The sequence below is a fragment of the Taudactylus pleione genome, unplaced genomic scaffold, assembly GCF_031769625.1.
Source record: "Taudactylus pleione unplaced genomic scaffold, aTauple2 ptg000201l, whole genome shotgun sequence".
Classification (NCBI taxonomy): Eukaryota; Metazoa; Chordata; class Amphibia; order Anura; family Myobatrachidae; genus Taudactylus; species Taudactylus pleione.
The window spans coordinates 41,535,538-41,558,706 of NW_028284603.1; the positions used below are offsets into that span (position 1 = coordinate 41,535,538).

A 23,169-nucleotide genomic window follows, 5' to 3' on the forward strand; every position below is an offset into this window, starting at 1 on the left:
TTTATCTAGCACCTTCTAGAACATAATAGCTAGAATCTGGTTGCTATGGGCAACATCACTTCTAAAAACCTGCATTTTAGTAAATATACCCCTTTATTCTGAGAATGCCCAGACGCCTCCAGCTATACCCCAGCGTTTCCAATGTTCCCCATTGGAAGAAAGAGAGAAACGGTTTCTTTCTGTGAGACAGCTGACACAAATGTGTAAATGTGTTTCAACCACAAGGCCTTCTATGCACTGGCATCTTATTTACATTTGAAAATGTATGTCAAACACATGAAGCATATGTGTAATTAGCCTATTCATAGTTAGAGTTTGGGTGATGATTGGATACTCCATTGACCTCAATGTGTTTAACTTGCATTAAATGGAGCATGAATCATCTGAATGAGGAGCCGCAATGAGTCAAAATGCATCTAGGGATGATGACATTGGAAAGACCATATTTACCTCCATTGTACGATTGTTAAAATACTAATAAATATTTATGTAGTACCACCATAAATCACAGTGCTTTTATAGCTAATGTTTAATCAATCGCAAGTCCCTGCTTCTTGTAGCTTACAGTCTAAGGGGCCTATCTATCAAGCCATTTTTTACATAAAATGATTATGTGGAAACTGCAGTTTCTGCATAATTTACGGTATGTATTGATCCTATGTACTAATGGCACAATGCAGGAGGTTTCTGTAAAATCTCCTGCAAAGTGATAATTAGCACTTCAGATCGCAGTCACCATTATTATCAATGGGGACTACGATCTGACCCCTATGTACTAAACTACTAAAACCTAAGCTTTTTGGAGTTTAGCACCGGTAGATTACACCATCTTCAGATAGTGTAAACTACTGTTTGACTATGGGGTCTCCAGGGGAAGGAAAGAGATCTTTTGATCTCGCCCCTGGCCAGTCCCAGAAGCTGACGCTGTGCGCATGCGTAGTGTCCGCTTCCCCCGGGGGAAGTCTTTAACTTCTTTGAAAAACTTCTCCGAAATGCTGGGGATATAACTCGCGGGGACAGCGGTTACGCAACTGCTGTTCCTGCGAGTTCTGGGTACTACATAGCTGGGATATTTTCATTAAACATGAAAATATTCACGGCGAGTTGGATTGTTAATCATGGCATTACCTTGATTATTAATACATAGGCCCCTAAGTGATCTATAACACAGATTTATTGTGCGCACAGAACTCCATCCTGATGGTGGTGGGACACTCCAGGAACAACTTCTATTATACCACTCGTATAACCATACAACACAAAATGGATTCTGGTTTGGATGTGCCAGTAAGGTCCATTAAACTATAACTCTTTATTATTTGTTAGAATCCTAGGCATCAGGGGAAGGGAGCAAGGGGGTGGCTGTCTCCTTCCAAAAATTTGACAGAGATGCCAGTCAGGACTAGTGAGTGGCATATTACATTATTGCACGGCTCCAAATGTTACAGCACACTTGTGACTGAATATAACTGCAAGTCCCAGCATCCTAATGGGGTTCTGGTCATTTGATATTATAGAACTTTTAACCAATAAGAACACCGGTTTAGATATGCGAGCGGTTCCTGCCCTCCAGCGGCAAGCTGATGCTGCAGTCTATTGTGCAGCACACAGTTGCCATCTCCAGGGATATTGCTATATTCCTTCTTCATGGTCCATAGGGCTCCACAGGGAGACAATGGGGTGTATGTGGTGGATAGGAGGACCGGACACTAACAGTTAAGCTTTTGCTATCTCAGGATGCCCCGATCCTAACCCCCTATACCTCGCCCACAGCCTGAGGCAATCACTTTGTCTTGGTGTCTGGCAGGAGCTAGATCACCGATTTAAGAAGCCCACGCTTTTATTTTATTTATTTTTACTTCAAGAGCAAAAACCTGTGCTCTAGAGTAGTGGTTCTCAAACTCGATCTTCAGGACCCCACAAAGGTCACGTTTTCCAGGTCACCCAGCAGGTACACAGGTGTATTCATTACTCACTGACACATTTTAAAAGATCCACAGGTGGTTATAATTATTTCACTTTTGATTCTTTGAAGAGACCTTGCAAACATGCACGTCCATGTGTGGGGTCATGAGGACCGAGTTCGAGAAGCTGTGCTCTAGAGGATACATTTCCATCTGATGCTTCCTGGGAACAGCTGTCCTACATCTCCCACAATAGGGATGCAGCCTCATATTTAGGAGAAGCGGCTTTGGATACTGGTCTCCTAGCTTACAAGGCATCTGCTACTTCGGTGGTAGCCTGCCGTATCATTTGGCTTTGTTCATGGAAGGCTGACACGGACTCTTAAGAAGTCCATGGAATCGCTGTCTTACACTAGGGAGATCCTGTGTGGCCCAGAGTTGTACAAGATTGTGTCTACATTGGCTTTTAAGACTGCTTTTCTGCCCTCAGCGTCTACATCACGGCCTCGGATGTCATCCTTAAGTCCTTTCATCCCCAGGGAAAAGCTAAAAGGTCAGTCCTTTCCTCGGCCGTCAGCATCCACAAAGGCCTCCAAGCCCAGGGCCAAGCAGGCCTGGGCTACTAGACGTCCAGCTGCTAAATCTGAGGACAAACCTTCAGCTGGACAGGGCAGGCCTGGAGGCCGACTTCTTCAATTCACCCAGTTCTGGTGTCAGACCACAACAGACTCCTGGGTACACTCTCATTCCTGAGACTGGCCCCCCAGCAGTTTTTACACAGGCCCTCCATCAGACCCGAGCAAAGTCCTGCTCCAAACGGCCATTCAGTCCTTGCTGCACTGGGGGGTAATAATTCCAGTCCTTTCATCACAGTGTGGGTAGAGTTATTATTTTACCCTTTTCTTGGTTCAGAAGCCCAATGGGTCTCATCGGCCTATCCTCAACCTCAAGTCTCTGAACAAGTTTATCAGGGTGCCCAGATTTTGTATGGAAACCTTCCGCTCTGTTGTCCTAGCTATGGAAACTGGGGACTTTATGGTGTCTCTAGACATTCAGGACGCTTACCTACATGTACCTATAGCGCCCTCCCATCAGCGCTATCTCCGGTTTGCTGTCCTACAGCAACATTTCCAATTTCAGGCACTGCCCTTTGGGCTTTCTACAGCTCCGGGGGTCTTTCCCAAGATCATGGCAGTTATGGCGGCCTACCATAGTCGTCAAGGGATCAGACTACTCCCATACTTGGACGACTTCTTGCTCTTAGCTCGCTCTCTATGTCCTTCACGCCATCTTCAGATAACAATTGCCTTTCTACAAACACACGGCTGGTTGATCAATTGGAAAAAGTCTTCCCTGACCCCTTTGCAAAGGATGGTACATCTGAGAGCCCTTCTGGATACTCAGGCTCAGAGAATCTTCCTGACAGCAGATAAAATCTCCGCACTGCTGCACCGAGTGCGCAGGTTACTCCACAGTCGCCGAGTGTCAATTCACTCAGCAATGCAGATCTTTGGGTCCATGGTATCCACCTTCGACATGGTGGAGTTTGCTCAGTTCCACTCCAGGCCCCTACAACACCTAATCCTCTCCAGATGGAATGGGATGCCCCATCTAATCAGATCCCAGACAATGGTCCTCTCTCTGGAAGTTACCTCTCCTGGTGGTTACAGACATCCCAATTAAACAAGGGTCACCCCTTTTGGATTCCTCACAACGGATGCAAGCCTCTGCAGGTGGGGCACAGTGACCGGCCAGCACTCCTTCCAGGGATGCTGGACTCCCGCCTAGGGGATCTTACCAATCATCGTCCTAGAACTCCGAGCCATCTACAGAGCCCTCACTCTGGCTCAGGACATTCTTCAGGGCAGGCCAGTACAAGTACAGTCCAACAACGCCACAGCAGTGGCCTACCTCAATCACCAGAGAGGCACTCAAAGTCGGTCAGCAATGGCAGAAGTGTCATGCATTCTCACATGGGCCGAGCGCCATCTCCCGGCCATTTCCGCGGTGTTCATTCCGGGGATTCTCAATTGGGAAGCAGATTTCCTCAGCAGTCATGATGTGCATGCCGGGGAGTGGTCTCTACACCCAGAGGTCTTTCAACTCTTGGTGGACAAATGGGGCTTACCGGAAGTGGACCTTATGGTCTCACAACACAACCACAAGCTTCTGGTGTACGGGTCCAGGACAAGGGATCCCGAAGCAGCCTTCATAGATGCCTTGTCAGTGAAGTGGACCTTCCATCTGGTGTACCTCTTCTCCAGTCTCCCTTCCTCGGGTCCTTTGGAAATTCAAGCAAGACGGGGGTACTGTCCTATTGGTAGCTCCGGCTTTGGTACTCCAAACTTCAAACCCTCTCCATAGACGCTCCTTTCCCAATTCCTCAATGACCGGACATGTTGTCTCAGGGTCCCTGTCTACATCCAGACTTGGCCCGTCTGTCTTTGACGGCGTGGCTCTTGAGACATCCGTCCTAAGGTCCAAAGGGTTTTCTCGCTCTGTGGTCCAGACCATTCTCAGAGCGCGTAAGCCGACCTCTGCCCGGATCTATCACTGGGTGTTGCATACATACTTCCAGTGGTGTGCTACCAGAAGCTTTGACCCTCAGGTTTTTCAGGTTTCTTGAATCTTGCCTTTCTTCAAGCTGGATTGGATCTCTGACTCCGCCTGGCCTCTCTGAAAGTGCACGTCTCTGCTCTGCCCATCTGGTTCCAGCGCAGAATTGCTCCACTACCGGATGTTCACACCTTCCTTTAGGGTGTTCTCCGTATTCAACCCCCCTTTGTCCCTCCAGTGGCTCTGTGGGATTTGTCATCGGTTCTCCAAGCACTTCAGGCTCCTCCAGTTAAAGCCCTAGAATCAGTAGACGTCAAATGGCTCACTACTGAGACTCATTTTCTTCTGGTTATCGCGTCTGCCCGTAGGATGTCAGATTTAGGGGAGCTCTCCTGTCGCTCCCCATTCCTGATCTTTCATCGGGACAGGGCTGTTCTTTGAACCCGCCCGGGCTTCCTTCCCAAGGTGGTCTCTCGTTGAAGAAATTGAAGTTCCGGCCTTCCAATCACCTGATCTCTCTGCAGGTGAGGCCTCCTTGGAGGTGGTCTGTGCTCTGAGGCTCTACGTAGACCGTACCAGCTCCATCAGGAAAACGGATACCCTCTTTGTCCTATATGGATTCCACAAGAAGGGCTGGCCAGCTAATATACAGACTCTGTCTAGATGGCTTTGGATGACTATCTCACAGGCTTACACGCAGGCTGGACTTCCTGTGCCGGATACTGTCTCTGCTCATTCTACTCGCTCTGTGGGTCCCTCGTGGGCAGCCTGCCGTGGCGCATCTGCCGAACAACTATGAAGGTGGCACGTGGTCATCTGTCTACAACTTTCTTAGGTTCTAATGCCTTTAATACCTATGCCTCTCAGGATGCTTCCTTTGGACATCGGATTCTCCTCTCAGCTAAGGGACGTCCCCGCCCCTGAACAACTGCTTTGAGACATCCCCATTGTCTCCCTGTGGAGCTCTATGGATCCTGAAGAAAAGGATAGTTATGGTAGACTGACCTTTTGTTAACTTTCTTTCTTCGATAGGGTCCACAGGGCACCCGCCCTGGCGCACCTGGCTTCTATAGATTTCTTCTCTTGGTCACCATTTTTTCTTCTCTGTTGTGTGAGAATGTGATTTTTACGTGTACCAGTATTCCTTGTCTCCTATCTTGCTCCTGCCTTGGGCTTGTTGACAAAACTGATTGCCTCAGGCTGTGGGCGGGGTACAGGGGTGAAGGACTGGAGCATCCTGGGATAGCAAAAGCTTTAACTGTTGGTGTCCGGTCCTCCTATCTACCACCCACAACTCATTATCTCCATGTGGACCCTATGGACTTCGAAGAAACAGAGTTAATACTCTCCTTTTTCCTGCAGCAAGTTCACCATGGGTCACAAATCCCATAAACCTCAGAGGATGAGATTACTACTTCCCGGGTTATATCACTTCTGTGTGTAAAGGTACTATGCGCCATTGAGGAATTGTTTCAGCTAAGAAGTGAATTCATTGTGCCATATAAATAAATTACCCCTGGAGTGCTTTTTATTTAAATATATACCTTCCAGTTTGACATTTTAGTGTGGATATGCAAGATTTTTGATGACTCCGATTTGAGGTATGTTGATTAACATTTATTACGTGTGTAAATATAAGCTATTGATATTGGGTTCTGCTCTCACTTGTGCTCCGTAGAACCTTTTTATATATTTTTTAAGTTTTGCACAAATTAATGCAGTTATATAATTGTTTACTATATTAAATTGATTTATTATTTAATTTATGTGCTGCTCACCTTATTGGAAAGTTCATCACGAAACAGTGCTGTTTTTTTGTCATCCATATCCTTAAAAACAAATACTGAGCAGCCTTTACACTAACATTTAGAATTCAGCTAGGGCATGGCCACCTCTAAATATTTTAAATCTGCCCCACCTGCAATGCAACATGGTTTTGCCAAGGTGCAAATCTGCTCATTTTGATTTGCTCCTAACCCTGTGTAAGCCACAAGAAGTGCAGATGTACAGTTGATGGAGTAGGGTGTGATACAAACGGTTGACACTAATCTGTGTGTGGTGGAAAAAACATGTTGTTGTCTATTATATATCGACATGTTATACAGGCTGCTTGAGTGCATTTATTGAGACCATGGAGTGCCTTGAACTTTGTCAGGGCCATAGACTGTCACACAATCCCAAAAAATCAGGACACTCTTAAATTATGCAGGTTCTGGGGCTGAGGGGCTGGCTTCATACACACTCTTGTCACACTCCCATCTCTTCCTAAGTGCTGTGTTATATCACTTTTCCAACAGCCACATACATGAAATACAAAGTTAGTCAGCTCACTGTGGTTGCATGAAAAACTTTGACATTAAACAGTGTGCTTTATTAGCATCTCACTCACTGTCTAATCTTACAGCAGCTGCCCCAGGGGCCTTAGAGTGCCTGGCAGGCTCATGAGCAGCTCAGCACTAGATAAATGCAGACTGTGGCAAACCGCATAATCAATCCACAATCTTTGATCCTGGCAAAGCTTAACATACAGAGATTATAAACAGCAGGGGAGATTGATCGCAGCCACACAGTGCCACTGCAGGTTGGCCCCCTTCTGTCTGGAAATGGGACTCCAGTCCCGGAATTCCCCCCAAGATGGCAGCCCTCCTACACGTGGTCTTCAATGTTGGTCTGCAGAGTGATTTTAGGGGGCGATTCAGCTGCAGACGCAGTAACAAGGACCACACAGTTCCCGATTATCAGGAATCTGCGCATGTGCAGTACGGGTCTGCAATCCCACACACAGTCGGCAGCAGACTGTCAGTGATTGACAGTCTGCTGCTGTTTCTGGGAAGGGTGCAGCAACAGCCTCCGTTTCCCAAAGTGGAGGTACATTGCCACCGTTGGGGGGAGGAGGAGTAGGGAGGCCAGGATCTCCGTTGGCTGATAGAGATTTCCTGGCCTCTCTCACTCATCTGCGGCAACCGGCTTGCGTGACCCCATGGTCACTCAACCGGCTGAAGGAATTGTAGATGATCCATTACTGTGTCCTTGGACGCAGCTCGGATCAGTATTGATGCAGGAGGCGTGAAGCCTCCTGCTTCATTACCATGTTACAGCTATCGCAGTTGCTAGCAGCTGCAATAGCATATCCGTCTTCAGCTTAATCACCCCCACTGTTCTGCATTGATTTATGAAATTCAAGTGATTTTGGAAGCTATACTGATTTCTGTTCTGTAAGTCAGTCTGCTCCTGATATACCCCATTCCAAACGGTATAAGAATATGCATGCCTGCACTGTCATTTACTCCTAATTTGCAGAGTTATCCAGGTTATAGATGAGGACAATATAAAAAAAATGAAGGCTGTAGGTGTACTTCAAGGTCCAGTCTTCAACCCGGGCAACACCAAGTAACCCAGCATGGCTGCCTTTGATAACGGCTGGCCAAGCACATTCAACACAGATGACAATTTGTGCCGCATTGAAGGTCTGATTCAGAATAGACGGAATTGAGTAAGTGATATTACTGACGAACTGTGGGTACTGTGCACAACATTGTTAATGAGCAACTGGGGTAAAGGCAAAAGTGTTCATGGTGAGTACCAAAGCAACTTACAGAAGTTCACAAAACCAATAGGATGGGATTGTCTCTCGCACTTGACGCGGCACCACGAGGAGGGAGTGCAGTTTCTGCAGTGTATTGTTACAGGAAATGAAACGACGGAATCATGTGACACTGGAAACAGCAACTCACAGACGTTCACAAAACCAATAAGATGGGATTGTCTCTCGTGCACTTGATGCAGTTCCTGCAGTATTTCTACAGGTGATGAAACGTGGGTGCATCATGTGACACCAGAGACGAAGCAAACATCCATGTCATGGCAACACACACCGTCCCTATCTGCGAAGAAATTCAAAACAACTCCATTAGCAAAGAAGGTCATGGTGACCATGTTTTGGGACCACAAGGGCGTGCTACTTATTGATTTCCTCACCAAAGGAGATACTGTGAATACCGTCCGCTATTGCGACACATGTAGCTGATTGCAGAGGACAATTAGTCAAAAACGACCGTGTGGCCCCACCCCCTAAACGCATAACCAGTCCTTGCTTTTTTGCCTCACAGGTTACTGAGCAACGGGATTTTGACAGCAGACATGCCGACTGCCGGTATTTCATGCCCAACCCTTCTATATTATTACCTATATGAGCACTGCAGGAATGTACAGTCAGGTGCATAAATATTGGGACAATACTTATTGTCCCAATAAGTCTTTTGGTGTTGCTGAGCTCTCCGGTGCGTTCTTTCTTTTTAAGAATGTTCCAAACAGTTGATTTGGCCACACCTAATGTTTTGCTATCTCTCTGATGGGTTTGTTTAGATTTTTCAGCCTAATGATGGCTTGCTTCACTGATAGTGACAGCTCTTTGGATCTCATATTGAGAGTCGACAGCAACTGATTCCAAATGCAAATGTCACACCTAGAATCAACTCCAGACCTTTTACCTGCTTAATTGATAATGAAATAACGAGGGAATAGCCCACACCTGTCCTTGAAATAGCTTTTGAGTTGATAGTCCCATTACTTTTGGCCCCTTAAAAAGTGGGAGGCACATATAGAAACCGTTGTAATTCCTACACCGTTCACCTGATTTGGATGTAATTACCCTCAAATTAAATCTGAAAGTCTGCAGTTAAAGCACATCTTGTTTGTTTCATTTCAAAGCCATTGTGGTGGTGAATAGAGACCAAAATATGAAAATTCCTTCAATGTCCCAATATTTATGCTCCTGACTGTATATTGGCAATGCTTTTATGCATATGGACACTGCTGGTATAGCTGTAGTTCCACAGCTGATACATGTGTGGACAAAGCTGTTATGAGTTTGTCACTGTTATATATAAGGGTACCCCTAGGTGTAGGGCACTACTAGTATTGTGCACAATGTATTGATACATGTAACGATGCTGCTGGCATAATATATGAAAATAGCCAAGTATAGTCATATCTGAGCATGGAGAGACCCAGGGTGGAGGCTGGAGAGACCCGGGGGGCAGAAGGCCGGAGAGACATAATAGGATGGACACACCCAGGAGACCAGAGGTGACAGGGGCCAGGAGGCTGGGGATACATGGGGGACAGTAGGTGACACAGGGTACACAAATCTGGTTGAACCTCTGTTGTATGATGATGACATTGGATTTATTGCTACACAAATAGGCATCTACCGGACCAAGTGATCTCCTACATGAATCGTGAATACTGGCTGATTCTCCCTGGGCAGACAGTTTCTTCAATGTCCTCAGACTCAGACGTTCCCCATTGCAGGGACACCCCCATATAGGTAAGGTGTATTTTTATGTAGTACACACAAAAAAACTGAAAAGATTTTTTTTTCCAATGGGGGCACCAATGGGACTTATCACCCTGGGCTTTACTTGGCCTAGAGCCGGCCCTGCACTTGCAAGAAAGGCAGCCTACCGCCACCTGTCATAGCAAGCAGTGCGGCCCGCAATGAGTCGCTTAACATCCCAAAATGTGGCTGACATTTTCTTTTCAGACAGAGCTTTCCCTGCGGTGGTGGTGGTGGGGATGTTGGGATGCCCCCTCTCACCCGCTGCTCTGCTTGAGCAAGCGGTGAATAGATGCTATGCACATGCGTGTGGTGTCTATTCACTTGAGATAGGGACTGAGTGGCTTGTGGGCATGGCATGTCACTCTAGGCCACGCCCCTTATAACAAGACCAAACCCTATTTTTGGGCGCGCGCAAGGGACCGACTCACCACTGCAAGAAAGTATACATGGGGCTACTTTCAATTCCCAATTCACGTCTGGCTCCAGGCACTTATCCCGGGAGCAACATCACAACGCTGACAATTGAATTGAGTGACCCCTTGGTGAATAATTGTTGTTGCAAGTCTAATGGCGCACACACGGTCAGATTTTTCTTCAGATCTGAACGATAACGATTTAAAAAATCGTTCATATCTGAAGGAAAATCTGACACATCTGTCAGATGAACGATGCGCGTTCCCGATGGTCAGATAACGATATCTGACATCTGATGTATTTGCAGTCAGACTTGGACGATTCCACTCATTTAATGCAGTCAAAAATCGTTCAAATCTTTGGTAAAATCGTTCATCTGACAGATCTGACAAATCTGACCGTGTGTATGCTCCATAACAGATGCACAGCAATAGGAATGTGGAAAACCATATATCTTATTGCCATTTCTTTTTTCATTTGTGCCAATCAGAAATTTACATTTATATAGCATTTCAACATTCAAACAGCTTGATGAGCAGAACGCTAAATCATCACATGTGATGGTCTTCAGTCACCAGCTGTAAACCCAAGGTATTTATAGGATATTCTGAAACAGCAGTTCCCATCATTATCCACCAGATGGCAGTTGAGTTACTTTCTTGTGAGATAATAGGACTGCATCTCTCCAGACATTGCTAAACTCCATGCTGGCTGCTTATGGTGCCCCACAACCCTATTGAGTGACTTTATATTTACATTTCGTTTTATTGTTCACTTACCTTTAGAATAGGGAAAGTTATATAAATAATGTCACTATAGTCTCTAGAACAGCAGCATGTTTTATTATAGATGACCATTGTTTGATACATAGCTTCTTACAGCATCATCAACTCATGCATATAGGAGTGTATTGCAGCACACATCATCTGTAAGCTATATTTACATATGGTTCTTGGGCAAAGTGGTTTGTGTACACACACACACACACACATATATATATATATATATATATATATATATATATATATATATATATATATATATATACACACACAATTAGTACATTTTAAATGAAAACAGCAAAAAAAAAAAAAAATCACAGGGCCCTGTGCCTGTCTTGCAAAACAGCCTGGTTACAATTCAGGAAAGAATAAGTCCATGCCACTCCTTGCAGACCTGATTGGCTTGTGCCAGGTGCATTACACATTCTGTAACGGAGCACATTAAACAAGTAGTCACACAAACATTTGGCATTTATATAATATATACGATTGGGCCATGTGTACAGCAGACGGGATGCGGTCAAAATGCGACGGCCCAAAAGCCGCCTGACTAAATCCCAGCGGTGAAATCCCGACACCGGAATCTAGACAAACGGCTTCCCGAACGAAGGAAAGCCGGGCAGTGTTAGCGCTTAGCAGCGGGGGGGTTGTTATGTTAGGGGGAACCCCCGGAGGTCTTAGCACCACCCCAGGAGGGCTAGGTTAAGGGTGCAGGGAGGGGAGGTTTAGGCACCGCCGGGGGTGGAGGAGGGAGGGAGTGGAGGGGGTTAGGATACTTACGAGCCCCAGTAGGGATCCTGATGGTTTGGGCTTTTAGCGTCTGTATTTAGTCTGGCGGCATTACACACAGATTCCCAGCACAGTTCTTAGGCACACTGGTTAGAGTGTACTGCTAACAGCTGTGATGACACTCCTAGTACATGGAGTCAGGACACCATTTGGGGCGAGGGAGATCATACCATAATAAATTATTTTTCACCATTAGTTTGCAATAAACACATAACAAGGACTCATGTAATGGCATTACTACAGAATATGCACATATCCTTAGTACTTTGCCCAAGAACCACAGCTAAGGTTATTCAATGTCTTCTGGCCGCACAGGGTGGGGTAGAGGTATAATGGACTTTTTCTCTGTGTCCCTTGATAGTGCTTTCCTCATATCTGGGAAAATAAATAGATTACATTTTTTTTTGTCCATGTTATGTGCAAAAAAATACAAATATCACATTAATCAGTCTGAGGACATGTTTACATAGTCACAAATGTTAGGACAGAAATCCACCTGATAGACCATGAATTGAACTGGCTTGTACCAGGACACTTGGTGAATGTAAAAGTTCTCTATCACTAATCATTACTGAAGAAAGGCCAACTGTCTATGTCCTTCAGTATGTATAACTAAAGTCTGCTCTCCCAAGCGCTAAACCTCTCTCTACAAAAAGTTTATCAGTATCTGAGATAAAACTCCTTTTACTTCTCTTTGCTGTCTCCAAATTGCTGTCCCTACTCTACTTGTCCAAAACTGAAATTATCCTCCCTCCCCCCAGAGTCACCCCCTCACCTAATATCAACAGATGGGACAATGCAATGAACGATGCTGTACTGTTACATGCAGCATGTAATGTCACATAGTGCCGCCGTACACAGACCGCGTGATGTATCGTCCCATCGCTGGGTCACACATCGTATCGTGTCAGTCTTAACTCCACCCTCTGCTTTATTCCTCACTTCCAGAAATAGTGTCGGACTACGCAGTTTTCTTACCCAAGATGCTACCAAAACACTTATCCATATTCATTACCTCCCGCCTTGACTACTGCAACCTCCTGCTATCTGGTATTCTCCTCACCCATCTATCCCTGCTACAATCTATGTTAATGCAGCAGAAAGACTGATCTTCCTCTCTCTCCGCAGCCCTTTGCACATCTATACACATGCAATTTGCATCCTCCAAGATCCAGGCAAAAGGACTCACCCTTACTTCCCTCCACCTATACTACACACACAACTGTCAGAACATCCACTGTGATCCTCCTATTTCAGCTGTGTCCACTTTCAAATACAACGTAAGCTCTTCTTTATTCTCATGTATAGTATGCATTTCATTTTATCTAGCTTGTATGTCCCTATTTTATGTATGTCTTCCATGCTGTTGGGGGCTGCGAAGCACTAACAAATCAACAATAATGCTAATAATGATGCTAATAATGATGATGCAACTTGTACTTTAGGGGTCCTTAAATTCCTAGGTTGCCAAATGTATTTTATTTTGCAGCGTGATGACATGAGTCAGGATATTGGTTACAGGGCGAATCACAATTTTTGACCAAAACAGCAAAAACTATAGGTAAACAACTCATGGCAACAGTTATGCACATTATATGGCTCTTCTCATTTCACTTTCTAGCAGGTAAATAAACTCCGTACTGTTATTCTACTCACACTAGTAAAGGTAAAGATGTGTCCTCATACATCTAGCCTCAATACGCAGTGTAGGACGACTTGCCTGGTGTGAGTGAGCCGCCAGGTCCTGTGCTACTCTACTAGTGTACTAGGGCGTCTGTTGCATATGAAATGAATCAGCGCAGTCTGCTGGTGCGTCCTAGTCACATCGCATTGTGAGTCACTAGACGCATTTTCGGCAAAAAAAGACAGCCGACGCTAGCAGTCTCTCACAGGACCTGGCGCATTGATAGGGGCTTTTTTAGTGTGACTGCAGCAAAGATGTATAAGGACACATCTGTAGAAAGCCAAACACCCTCATATAGGGGCATAATGGTCAGTTATTCAGAGCCAAGTACAGGAATAAAGTTGCAGGATTTTTCTTTTACTGTTTCCTCTGAGCGTAAGGGGATATGGTCCAACATGGAACCCGTCACAAGCGTATTTGAAACTATTATAAAACATATTAAAATGTTCTGTAGATGGTAGAAATGAGACGATTCAGGTAACAGAAACACATGACCCCAGCACATGGCCGCAACAGGAATTGGCCCCATAGATACTCAGAGTTACCTAGTAACAATGAGCATGCAAGAGAGTTGGGACAAGGCAACAGCTGGGTGTGTAATAAATATTCATACACCTGGGATACCATGATGAATGTAGTCCGAGCTAGATTGGGAATGGACCCAGAAAGAAGTCGAGTAGGAACCCTAATAGTCTGTAACAATGCTATGTAGTAATTGTAATCACTTAGACATGGGTATAAGACAGGCCCATCATTATTCTTACCATAGGCATCCTCATCTGGCTCCCCATTGCTGGCTGAGTAATACTCTATCACTGTTCTGTACACGCTGTAACCCAGCTGTTTATACATGTTGACTGCCACCTGATTGGAGACTCTAACAAAAAGATCCACGAAAAATCCTCCTTTCCTGAAAGCAGGGACACACACAAATATTAGCACAGAGCACAGGAGTGTACAAGGCACAATGCATCGCATTTACTGAGCAGTTGTCACCTTTCAGAAATCTCTTCCAGAAGTTCCATCAGTTTAGCAGCTAGGCCTAGACGGCGGAATTCAGGTGCTACGGAGAGAGCAGTGACGTGTCCGTGCCACTCCTCCCGGGCCACCGAGCCCTCAGCTTTCCCCATTACTACAACACAAACATTAGTGAGTTACATGCACTTCATATTTCTAAAACCACTGCTGTTATAAAGGAACACATGGATTTAACATGCAGAAAAAATCTTAAAATCAAATGTTCCAGAAATGCTTCTTTTATTTAATTTTAATCTGTCTTCCTCATTTCCCTCCTAATGCTAGTGACTAACATCTGTAAATGAGGGCATTACTGCAATGTTCCAGAAGCCTAACCACTTGCCTGTGTGGCTGCATCTAATATGTACGTATCAGAAACACTTGCCAGCGGCAGCTGGGGGATCATCTTCCAGGTGACCGCAGAGTATAGCACACTTGGCCGGCCCCTGGTTGCCATAGCAACCTCCCCTCCCAACTGGGCTACAGAAGCGTCATCCTAAAAGGAAGACAGTCTTCCTGCAGCCCAAGCTCATGGAAGCTGCAGCATCCCTTCTCTCCCCCGGCCACAGTCACTGCTGGAAGGCGGCTGTGATCGGTGATCCTAAAAGGGTCACCCACCAGCTTGGGCTGATTGCACTGCAGCGGCCCCGACTCTCTACCAGCAAGTAGGGACAGGCGGTCCTGCTGATGGCTGATCTTCCTGCAAGAAATGTGCTGCAAGGAAAATGTTTTACACAGTTAAAATAAAAAAACAACTTTATGACAGCAGATACATCATTGTCATAGTATTCACCTGTTCATCACCCTAAGAACACGCTAATTAATCACTATAACAACTACATGTGTGAAAAAACAAGAGATATGGTAAGAACTTACCTTTGTTATCTCTGTTTCTACGAAGTCCATAGGGTCCACAGGGTTGACCTTGGGGTATAGGTTGGGAACCAAATCCGGGCACCACACCACGCAGTTAAAGCTTTTAGCTCCCAGGATGCACTTGGGTCCACTCTCCCTATAACCCCACCCCCAGCCAGAGGCACCTCAGTCTGTAAGTAGCCAAAGGCCGGAGGAGGAGAAAAAAAAAAAAAGAGAGAAAACTGGAACACTCGATAACCATACTCACAGAAATGGGAGACGGAAAACCGGTGACCAGTCACACAGCCCATTTGAAGCCAGGTGCGTCAGGGCGGGCGCCCTGTGGACCCTATGGACTTCGTAGAAACAGAGATAACAAAGGTAAGTTCTTACCATATCTCTTGTTTTCTACTTCAGGGTCCATAGGGGGTCCACAGGGTTGACCTTGGGGATGTCCCAAAGCAGTTCAACCAAGGGAGGGGACGCTCCTGTGCTGAGAGGAGAATCCGCCGCCAAAAAGGAAGCATCCTGAGAGGCAAAGGAAAACAATGCCTAGAACCTTAAAAAGGTGTGGACAGAAGACCACGTGGCCACCTAGCAAGGCAAAACAGCCAAGGCGCCACAGCGAGCCACCCACGAGGGTTACATGGCCCGAGAAAAAACAAGCAGCAACAACAGAAAGGCCTACCCATGGGTAGGCCCCTGAAGAAGACATACGAGGCCGTCCAGCCAACATATGGCCATAGGCCGGCCATCCTTTCCTGTTAAAACCAGAAATCTCAGACCACCAATAAGGAGTCCGATTTCCGTCAGGAACTTGAATGGATCACATAAATCCACAGAGGCCGGACCACAGTCAATGAGGCCACACCAGCCGAGAGGACTGGGGACTGAATGGCCGCACCATAAGTTCCAGAATAATATGGAACCTGAAAATCACTAAGAAGAAACACAGGGTGAGAGCAACTCACACCCTGACAAGATGCCCTCCAGAAGAGGGAGCCACATGAGAACGCTCCCAATTCCGACACTCACCTGGTTGATATAAACTCCCTGATAGAAAGAGAGAAAGCCAAAGCAATAGACCATGTAATGGCTATCACAACCAGCGGTTCCATTAACTTTCCCCGGAGTTAACGAAGAACCACTCCTAACTCCCAAGGAGTCCCTAGGGAGGACAAATGGAGGCATAATCCAGAAAACACTCCACAGGATGAACTGGATATCAGAGCGGAGCAATTCCATAACCTAATCATACTGACAGTGTAGAGATCTGCACTGTCAGGAAGGCCAGGCCGAGGGTGAAACCCAAGCCAGCCGGAAGGAATGCCAGAATATCTGGAAATCCTGGACACCAGAGGATCGTATCGATAGGTATAATACCATAAGAATGATGGCTGCCACAGTTTGTGGTAGGTCCCAGCAAAAGCTGATCCATGTGCTCCAATCATTCCAACGATGACAAAGCCATGGAAGCCGTAAGACCACTGTAGGGACGTAGTCAAAGACAAATGACCCAGGTCCAAGGCAAACCCCAGGACCCTGAGACAACAGGTCTGGGTAGTGAAGCATCAGGAATGGAGTATCGATGGAGAGACACCGAAAAACCAAGTACCCCTGACATCTGGGGCAATCAGGAGCCACCAGCAGGAAAGCATCTCTGTCTCGATTGAAACACTTCCCTCGAGGAAGAATGGAGACTGGAGAACACAGGTACGCAAATTGGAAGAACCCCTTCACCGACAAAGAGTCACTGAAGGTTGCTTCAGAATCCCCAGAGTTGGACTGTAACACCATAGTGTGATAGAGTCAGAAGGCCATGAGTGTCACCTCAGGAGGGCCCCCCCCCCCTGCTCACCAGGAGATGAAACCTCTCTTGGGGAAGAGACTAGTCCCCGGGATGCACGTCATAACGGCTGAGGACTCCCGCTTCCCAATGGAGAGCAAGCGGTGATCCGCGACCTTACCTGCTCCCCGTAGATCCGGCAGCAGTCCTGGGCGCCCGCAGAGTCCGGCTAGTACAGACTCTGGGGTCCCGCTGAGATCCCCAGATCTGTACTGGCGTCTCAGCGCCGGCGGGGTGACAGAGCGGCAGCTTAGACGTCCTATGGACAGTCCGACGCTGCCGCTCTGAAAGTCCAAAGTAAAAATAAAAAAAAAAACTCTGTACTTAGAAAAAATAAAGCTTAGGGGCTGCTAATCAGCTCCCCACTGCACTAAACGGTGACCCGACTCCGGCCAGGCACAACTTAAACTGAGGTGCCTCTGGCTTGGGGGTGGGGTTATAGGGAGAGTGGACCCAAGTGCATCCTGGGAGATAAAAGCTTTAACTGCGTGGTGCCCGGATTTGGTTCCCAACCTATACCCCAAGGTCAACCCTGTGGACCCCCTATGGACCCTGAAGTAGAAATCACTAATCGTATAAATGCTGTAATACCCCAAAACACAGATACAAAACAGCAACAGGTACAATAACACATGACCGTATCAATCATAAAATATACTACTACTACATTAGATAGTACATTTTATAAATGATCAAATTATTTAAACAACAACTATTTAACCCTGATTCAGTATAATTGTATTAACCAATATGCATATTTGTTAATAGAGTTATATTTAAACTTGTTTAAATAGCTGTTATTTACATAAGTCAACAAATTTGGGGACAATTTTATTATCCAGTTAATTAGTTAAAAGAATAATCTACAATCCATTCTGTGTTAGGCGCTGACACATGGGGAGTTTTACACCAGATTTGCAATTTGTCCTTGCTGAAGATGCTTCTGACAAGCATTTGCTAAATGCTTTATGTAACAAGCAGTGTAGAGAGTGGGGAAGTTGCCCTAAGTAGCTACTCATTATCATTTAATAGAATGTACTTGATAAATGTTACCTGAATGCTGATTGGTTGCTATAGGTAACTTCTCCACTCTTTTCACTGCTTGATACATAAACCTCTTAAGTCATCAATTAATGAGCTCTTACTGCTTCTGAATGCTGCAAGCAACACTGAAATGCACACAATTCAAATATATGGGGGAAAATTATTAAACCTTTTAAAAAGTGGAGAAGTGGACAGCTGGGGGAAAGGGGATGTAGTTAATAGACCGGCGGGCGCAATGCCGCCGGTCTAAATGCCGACACGGAATTTAAGATAGATGTCGAAATACCGACGCCTATCTTAATCCCAACGCCTGAAGACCGAACCCCGTCATCCCGATCGTCGTGTGCCAGGTAAGCATAACACTTAGCCCGGGGATAGGGTGGGGTTAGGTTTATGGACCCCCTGGGGGGCTTAGGGATAGGCACCCCCCGGGGAAGGTTACGGTTAGGCTAGGGGAAGGGGGGGGTTAGGCGCCACTAGGGGGAGGTTAGGCATCCCCCTGGGAGGTTTAGGCTGCGGGAAGGGGGGAGTTAGGTTCAGGCACCCCTGGGAGGAGGTTAGGCACCCCTAAGGGAGGGTTAGAGTTAGGGGGGGGTTAAGATGCTTACCACCAGGTGTCGGGATCTCCTACTGGCGGCCTTTCACTGTCGGTATTTCAACCCCATTCCGGGGCAAAGGTCCACTCAGTTTATAGCTAGCATTTATCAAGTACATTCTATAAAATGGTAGGTAGAAGCCAAAATGGTGGCTACTGTATAGGTAATTTCCCAACTGCTTTAGAAGGTGTAAAGCCTCTCCTCCAATGTGTATCCAGGTCCATTTCACTTATATTATTTTCCATACAATCAGCTTCACAACATATTAAATACACTTCAAGAGCACATACTAAATGCTTTAAAATACCGCTTCTCAAATTATTTTCTGACATGACACAACCTTACTTTTTTAAAATATGTTTTTGAGCACGGGGTGGTCACATCTTTCAAAATAAGTGTATGCACATACACACACACAGTATAACCACACCAAAAAATACCCCTTTCCCTCCTCCAACCATTCCCTTCCCAAGCTCACACTGCTAGGGGTATAGTTAATAAAGTGCGGGTTTTTAGAAGTGGAGTTGTTCCCATAGCAACCAGATTCTACTTATTTATCTAGCACCTTCTAAAAGATAATAGCTAGAATCTGATTGGTTGCTATGGGCAACAACTCCAATCTAAAAACCCACACTTTAGTTAATATATCCCCTAGTGTTCTTTTTACAAACCCCCTTCTCTTACTTATCCCACGACTACTGAGTCTCCAATAAGTGAAGAGAGCAGGAAATCAGTCTCCCCGCCCCTTGTTCTGCTGATTGGCTGGACTGTGGAGTACATACTCACACAAGACCCATCTCTCCTGTAATGTGACAGCGAAGGTCCATTTCTACATGACACACTAGGGATTAACTCGCAACACACCAATAGTTGACTGTGTATTATTTTAAAGGGTAATTTCTAGGAAGGTGGAAACTAGAAATATTTGATCCTCAATGGAACAATGAAACGCACTGCTCACCCATAGCATAGTGGCAGTGACTCCAATAGCAGCCCCACAATATTTTGTTATTATGCCCGTGTTTTACCATCCAGCTGGTTTACTTCAGCAGCATATATTACTCAAGTTACCGCACTGCTAAATCATTCAGAAGAAGAAGCAATACAGAGTGAACATGAATATTAACTGAAGTGTTAAGGAAGTACTTACTGTAACCCATGAGTTCTCCCCCTGGAGCCTCTGCAACAATAAAATATTCTGGCCAGTGTGCCAGATACTGTAAGTAGAAAGGGATCCCATACTGGCATCTTTTATTAAGGCAAAACAAGGTTTTCATATGCTGATCTAGCCAGTTGGCCATTATTAGACTGATGGATATTATCAATTTTACAAAACTTCAACAAGGATACAGTTTCTGTGAGAGGATCCAAATTTCTGTGGGAAAAAAAATGTAAACAAAATTAATTCTATTAACTTCTTGAAATAAGAACTAAAACCTCTATTACTAACTAATTTTTAAATTTGGACACATGGATCTTTACCAGAGAAGTAGGGACGATTTCTGGTAGGAAGACTATCTTACAGAAATGTCTCTCACCAAACCCACCTTCAATTGCGCTGGTTAAATCTGAATTACTTTCAATCTTATATTCTGAGTGGTGTATGCCTCTTTTTGGACATTGAAAAAGATATTGAAAATGGGATTTATATTTAGCTTACCTACCTCCAACAACCTCTGCTCACATTATGAAAGGTTCTGAGAATACTACGTGGTCCTTGCTACGCATTCTCAGTTGATGCTTAACCAGGCTCCATACTTTATGCTTTTTAAATGTATTTCAATTAGATTGTTGGTATATTCATACAGAAAGATATGAATGTGCACGGTTCCCTACCCCATCTATCTTCCCCTTTAATGTATATATTTTTTTCTATTCTTCTGAATCTGAAATGCTCTTTTCAATGAAAACATAAAACCTTGGTATTGTTCGCTTGAATTGTTTATTATGTAAACTCACAAATCACTTGTACTTTTACGGACTTTGCCATATTGTCTGGAAATCTATATTCCAAGCTGACAGGTAGGTCTACATCCTCCAATCACTATTCAGGCAACAACAGTTGTTTGATTGTTTGAAACATTCATTATATAGTGACAGAAGACAAGCCGAGTCATCAATAATGAACAACATGACATGATACAGATGTGTCCACATACATCTATCCTCCGTGCGCAACAAGTCGCGCCACACAACGCGGGAGCTGCGTGTACCTCGGTAGCGCTAGCAACTATCGTCAACTTTTTACCGTCAAATGAGACTTACTCACAAAGTTATGAGAATAGGTAGCACAAGCAGCTTCTGCTGATTAAAATGATATGCGGCATGCCTATGTTCTCTGTGCGTCTGTGGGTGTATCTGCATGCTAAACACTACGTTACAGTGTCAGCGGCTGTAACAATGTAACGTAGCATTTCACATGCAGACACACCCACAGAACATAGGCATGCTGCATATTATTTTAATCAGCAGAAGCTGCTTGTGCTACCTATTCACATCATTGTGTGAGTAAGACGCATTTGAAGGTAAAATGTTGCACGAAAGACGCTCGGAGCTACCGAGTCACACCATGGTATGGCACGATTCAGAGCCGTAGCTAGAATTTTTGGTGCCCTGTGCCAGAAAGAGCATTGGCGCCCCCTCATTTTTCAAAGGGCCATGGGAAAGGGGAATGGGCTCACGGGGAAGGGCCAGGGAAGAGATAGGGGAGGCCTGGGGATGAAATAAGAGGAAGCTATAAGTGGGAATGATAATAAACAGAAAATTGACAGGCCCAAACAGCGCCCTCTGACCTGTGGTGCCCTGTGCGATGGCACCAGCCGCACTACCCTGGCGCGATTAGAAGGGCTGTTTAACGTGCAAGGAGGCTAGATGTATGAGGACACATCTGTAGGTGTCGCAGAGAACATGCAGGAGGTGAGGGACAAAGACACATAGGGGGACAAGATGGCGGCAGGGAGGAGTACAAGAGAAAGGAGGGTGCTGCTAAGGTTTGGGATACTTATACTTTAAGTTAGCCATCGTTATTTTGCACTTTAGAAAATACTGTGAACATTATCTTATTGCATTTATGAGTTTTTTTTTAGTTCCAATAAGAAGTCACCCAGGCAATGTGCTGATCAGTGCTGTAAGGATTATACTGATGAAAGCTGTACAGTACGGGTGCTGTGTGTGACCCCTCACTGGTGCACCCGTGCCAGTAAATCCCCTTTATGCACACACCATAGAGACGCATGTGCTTACAGCAGCTTTGGCAGGCTGCTATCTATTTTAGATGACAATATGAAACTCTGGAAGTAGTTATTGCCATTGTAATAACAGCAGGATGACTATACTGGGAGCCTTTCCTCTGCCCCCACGGTTGTGTACAGATCCCCTTAAGTGAATGTACATAAGCCTAACTAGCCTAGAGAAGCCTGCAGCTGAGAAGTGCGGAAGGAAAGAGCAGTGGGGATGAGCCCTGGCCTCCCCGCCCGTTGTCTCACATGTTATTGAACCGAAACAGATCATCGCAATTGAAAGCTCGTAGCGAGGTCATCCTCTCCGATTATCATCAGCAGCAGCAGCAGCAGCAGGCGGACACCGGCGGTGAGATACTGGCGGAAACTGGGCATGTACACACTACAGAACAACGCACGTTACCGGAAGTGACGTAAGATCACTGGACAAACCCGTGGCAGCCATACTTGATGTGGCTCAGGTTGTCATAGAGATGAGTTTTCAGCTGAGCTGTGGCTGGCTCAGGTTTCTGCTATACTCAGAGTCTGCCAGTAGAGTGTATCCTATTCAGAGACAGAGTTCAGACCACGTTTCCTGCTGCAGATAGTCACTGACAGCTGAAGCACCCAATTCTTTTCAGTTCCTAAATATGGTCAAATATTTTGTCATTTTGAAGGCACATGTTCCCAGTTGCCATGTCTTTATACTAGATACAGTTATTTAATTTCAGCTAACACACAGCTATCCCAGAATGATGTTAAAACATTAGCTAGATCATACCTCCCAACTTTGTGAATGACAAGATCAGGACCCCATCATCCGAAAAGGGGATATGGCCTTGCAGCACCTCCCTCTTTTCATCACTTCGGGGGCGAGCCCAGCATCCCTGGAGATGGTAGGCTGCCCCCGGCTCTCCCAGCTCAGTGAAGAGATGCCGTGACATCGATTTCCCCCAACTTCAGTGGGGTAAGAATAAATTTTGCTCTCCCCTACCAAAAAAGTTTCTGCCCCCCCAGCTCCTAAGTGTCACTTTACAGGCTGTATTTGAAAAATAACAGGAGCTGATTGATTGGTGCTTTATATTTCTCCACTTTATCTCTCTCCAAGGCTTAGTACATCTAC

General features: G+C 45.5%; 1 protein-coding gene across 1 annotated transcript; it reads right to left on the minus strand.

The window, feature by feature from the left end:
* Positions 1-11,041: 11,041 nt before the first annotated feature.
* On the minus strand, positions 11,042-22,477 carry NAA20 (N-alpha-acetyltransferase 20, NatB catalytic subunit). Its single transcript, XM_088477341.1, has 6 exons — positions 22,314-22,477; positions 20,179-20,203; positions 19,979-20,069; positions 14,467-14,602; positions 14,235-14,380; positions 11,042-12,161 (listed from the first exon to the last, which is right to left on the minus strand). The coding sequence occupies exons 1-6, from the start codon at positions 22,364-22,366 to the stop codon at positions 12,076-12,078; spliced, it is 537 nt and encodes a 178-aa protein (XP_088333467.1). The 5' UTR covers positions 22,367-22,477; the 3' UTR covers positions 11,042-12,075.
* Between the last annotated feature and the right edge of the window lie 692 nt (positions 22,478-23,169).

Bases quoted from the DNA above. Each gene is read 5' to 3' on its own strand.
- NAA20 (XM_088477341.1), bottom strand. From the start codon at position 22,366: ATGACCTCGCTACGAGCTTTCAATTGCGATGATCTGTTTCGGTTCAAT. The intron at 20,204-22,313 runs GTGAGACAACGG...TTTTTCCCACAG, and splicing joins CTGTTTCGGTTCAATAACAT to AAATTTGGATCCTCTCACAG. The intron at 12,162-14,234 runs GTAAGAATAATG...TTATTTTCCCAG, and splicing joins GCCAGATGAGGATGCCTATG to ATATGAGGAAAGCACTATCA.